General features: G+C 38.6%; 1 protein-coding gene across 1 annotated transcript in view; it reads left to right on the top strand.

Moving 5' to 3' along the window:
* LOC115220559 overlaps positions 1 to 2,614 on the top strand; it is a 10,785-nt gene extending 8,171 nt beyond the window's left edge. The window contains exon 2 of the mRNA XM_029790705.2: positions 1,217 to 2,614. Coding sequence (XP_029646565.1) covers positions 1,240 to 2,370 — 1,131 coding nt within the window. The 5' untranslated portion in view covers positions 1,217 to 1,239 and the 3' untranslated portion in view covers positions 2,371 to 2,614. The remainder of the gene's footprint in view (positions 1 to 1,216) is intronic.
* Positions 2,615 to 3,315: the final 701 nt, after the last annotated feature.

The raw sequence follows: 3,315 nt of genomic DNA, 5'->3' as shown, positions 1-3,315 counted from the left end.
TCCCTTCATCTTCTTCTCCCCCATCCACTCACCCAGTCTCCAGTGATATGAATACAAAAGTTGTGAGTCTTGATACTGTGTCCAAAATATTAGTTTCCGCCACCTGAGGGCTATCATCAGAATTTTATTTCATCCTGCCTTCTTCAGGACTGATGCATTCCACATCTGCCGTGGAGATCTCATTCTCACTCACAACATCATAAGCGGAAAGTGTAACCTCTCGAAAGAGCTGTTCTTCACTCCTGCTCCAGAGCATCGGCTGTGGGGTCATTCCGAAAAGCTCTATCTGCGACGATTTCATCTCAATCGAAGGAGAGGGGCTTTCTCCGTCCGGGTTGCGGATTCGTGGAACAAGCTGCCAGACGAGATGGTGAAGATGCCGACGACCGCTCGGTTCAAAGTCTCCCTTGACCTCAAGTGGCCTGAACTCTTTACATGAACACCACCCTGTACATAACTCCATGTCCCCCTACATGGCCTTGCTTTTTGCTTTTTGAACCAAAAATTAACTAACTAACACTTTCTTCTAATATGTCGTTTCAAATGCCCTCAATTGCTTAGTTGCAGCCACCTTTAGAAGTCTGTGTTTCACACTCATCCAACACCAGTAAAGTTTTTAGACAGTCACAGTCTGAAGCTTTTGTTGGGCACACAGTCCCCTTCATGTTGTAGTTAATGGTTTCAGGGTTATTGAGTATGTGAGGAATTAGTTGTTGTGTGTAAGAGAGAGATGACTGTATTGATATAAACATGTAGGTCGACTTTGCCTTTCATCCTTTCGGGGTCGATTAAATAAGTACCAGTTACGCACTGGGGGTCGATGTAATCAACTTAATTCGTTTGTCTGTCCTTGTTTGTCCCCTCTATGTTTAGCCCCTTGTGGGTAATAAAGAAACAGATATAAACATGTAGTGTGTATGAATGGTAGCAGTTGGATAAAGAAGTACCAGGAAGAAAATTGTGGAAGACGAAGTCCAGGGAAGACGTGGGTAGAAGTGGTAAGAATTGATCTCAGGGTGCTGAACTGCACAAAGGAGATGGCAAAATGATGCAGCAAATCGTGAGATGCCATGTTATAAGCAACCCATCTAACCAGTGCAAGTATGGAAAGGTAGATGTAAAAAGTTATGGTGGTGATTATGATGATGATGATGATTGTTATTATTGTTGCTGTTGTTGAAATATTTTGTATTGTTTTTTTTTCTCTATTCACCAGCATTATACCATCACCTATCACCCATGATGTCACCAGCTGGAGCTAACCGAGAACTCGTTGCCATTGTTGTTAACCTCAGAGAAGAACGTTTCCTTCAAAAATGTCTGCAGACCATCGATATGGAGAGAAAATACTCATCAAAAGTTTTTGAACTTGACCTGCGCATTCTGAAAGTTTATCTGAAACGACTCAAAGAAAGAATTTCCCATATCAAATCTAACCTTACTGCTGAAGAAATATCTCAGGTAAGGGAATTGGAAGCTCAAAAGAAACATTCTAGTTCTTTCCCGTCTGCAGTTTCAAGTAGTGCTTTAAAAATCGCTGCTGCTTACAGGTGCTTGAAACTTGAGCCAAATATTACACTTCAGGAAATTTCAAAGTCGGCAGTGAAAAATTTCCTTTTTGGACAAGACGAAAGTATTTTGAGTTCTATAAGCTCTGAAGAAAGTGCTGAAGAAACGATGCATGTCGGTCGGCGTCAGGATAATATAAGTAGCTTATCAGCATTACTTAATACATCTAACAGAAGAAATAGTGTCCGACAGCGACCAGCGACATCAGTTTGGAGTAGAAGAGGCAGCAGACAAACAGTTCAAAGTACACGACCAATGACGGCACCCATCCCTCTTGACATGCAATTTTCATCACACATAGAATATACCAAACCTTCATCCATGGATTATTTACAGAATATTGAGATGTGGCCAATAGAATTTGATAGCGATATTGGCGGAGGTCATTTTGGTGAAAACCAGTTTGAAGAAAAGCGAAAAAGATGTCTGCAGAGTGAAGTTAACAAATGCAAAGATCTCAATGAAAAAACGAAAAAATTCATTGATAACATGAACAGTTTTATATCTGCATCTGAGAAACATACCAGACTGTATCTAAACAAAGCATCAAAAGATGACACCATGTTTCGTAAAGGTGTGTTAAGCCCTAAGAATAAACACCTGAGAAAAGCTCAACAGGCAATTCATTTCAATCCAGTCGTACAAACAGAGTGGGGTCATCAAGAAAAGCCGATTGAAGTTTGGAAAGATCTAAACAAATGTCGTTATTTAAGAGTTTCTGATGATGCGATTGATTTATCAGGGGTGGTCACATTGGCAAAAGATCACATGAAACAGTTTTCTAATTCACCTGATTTATAAGTTTATAATCTTCCTTTTTTTATAGAGACTCTTGATCTTAATCATTTTTTTTGTTTTTGCTTTCTTATCTCTGGTATATTTCTCAAATCGGACAGAATAAAATGACCAAGATTAATACAAACATCGTCTAATTTTGGCACTCAACTAATTAGATGAATTATTGGAAGAGGATTAAAATGAATTAGGTGGCCATTGGTTGAAAGAACAATTTTTTGAGATATGTGTTGTGTTTAGAGTGAGGAAGAAAGAGGATGGAGGGAATCTGAAGAGAGAAGGAGAGTAACAATATACAAAAGGAGAGTAACAATATACAAAAGGAGAGTAACAATATACAAAAGGAGAGTAGTGGATCCTGTGGAAAATTCAAGTCATTTTCCAGTTAATAATTGCTCTAGTATGTTATGCATAGTATCAGTTATACAGTGGTATGTAGCATTAGTTATTATTTAGTATTAGTGTTATACGGCAAGCTGACATTAAACAATGGTGATGCTTACAGTATTATATACTATCGGTACAATGTCATATAGTTTCTGTACATTGTTTTATATAATACTAGCAGTATCGCTCGGCGTTGCTCGGGTTTGTAAGGGAAATAACTATATAAGCATTTTTAGAGATGTAAAGTATAATAGCCATCTCAATATGGCTAACCACAAAGGTGGGGGGGGTGTTACTGTAGCTTTTTACGTTCTGAGATTTAATAATACATTTTTAGAGAGTTACTCCCTTATATATGCCAAAAATGCATTAAAAATAGGAAAAATTGATGGTAAATTTTTTTTTAAATCGTAGACTCATCGTAGACGTGCGCTAATACCCAGAAGGGCTCAATATGAACCACGACTATAAGATACCCGGTTTTGGTTAAACTGCACCGCGAAATGTGGGAGTAGTTAGGAATCTAAATCGTAGGAGACAGACAGCACACAACCCCACTTTTAC

Source organism: Octopus sinensis, linkage group LG16 (genome assembly GCF_006345805.1).
Source record: "Octopus sinensis linkage group LG16, ASM634580v1, whole genome shotgun sequence".
Taxonomy (NCBI): Eukaryota; Metazoa; Mollusca; class Cephalopoda; order Octopoda; family Octopodidae; genus Octopus; species Octopus sinensis.
Note: the sequence above shows the minus strand (reverse complement) of the source record. Positions and strands in the feature narration are given on the sequence as shown.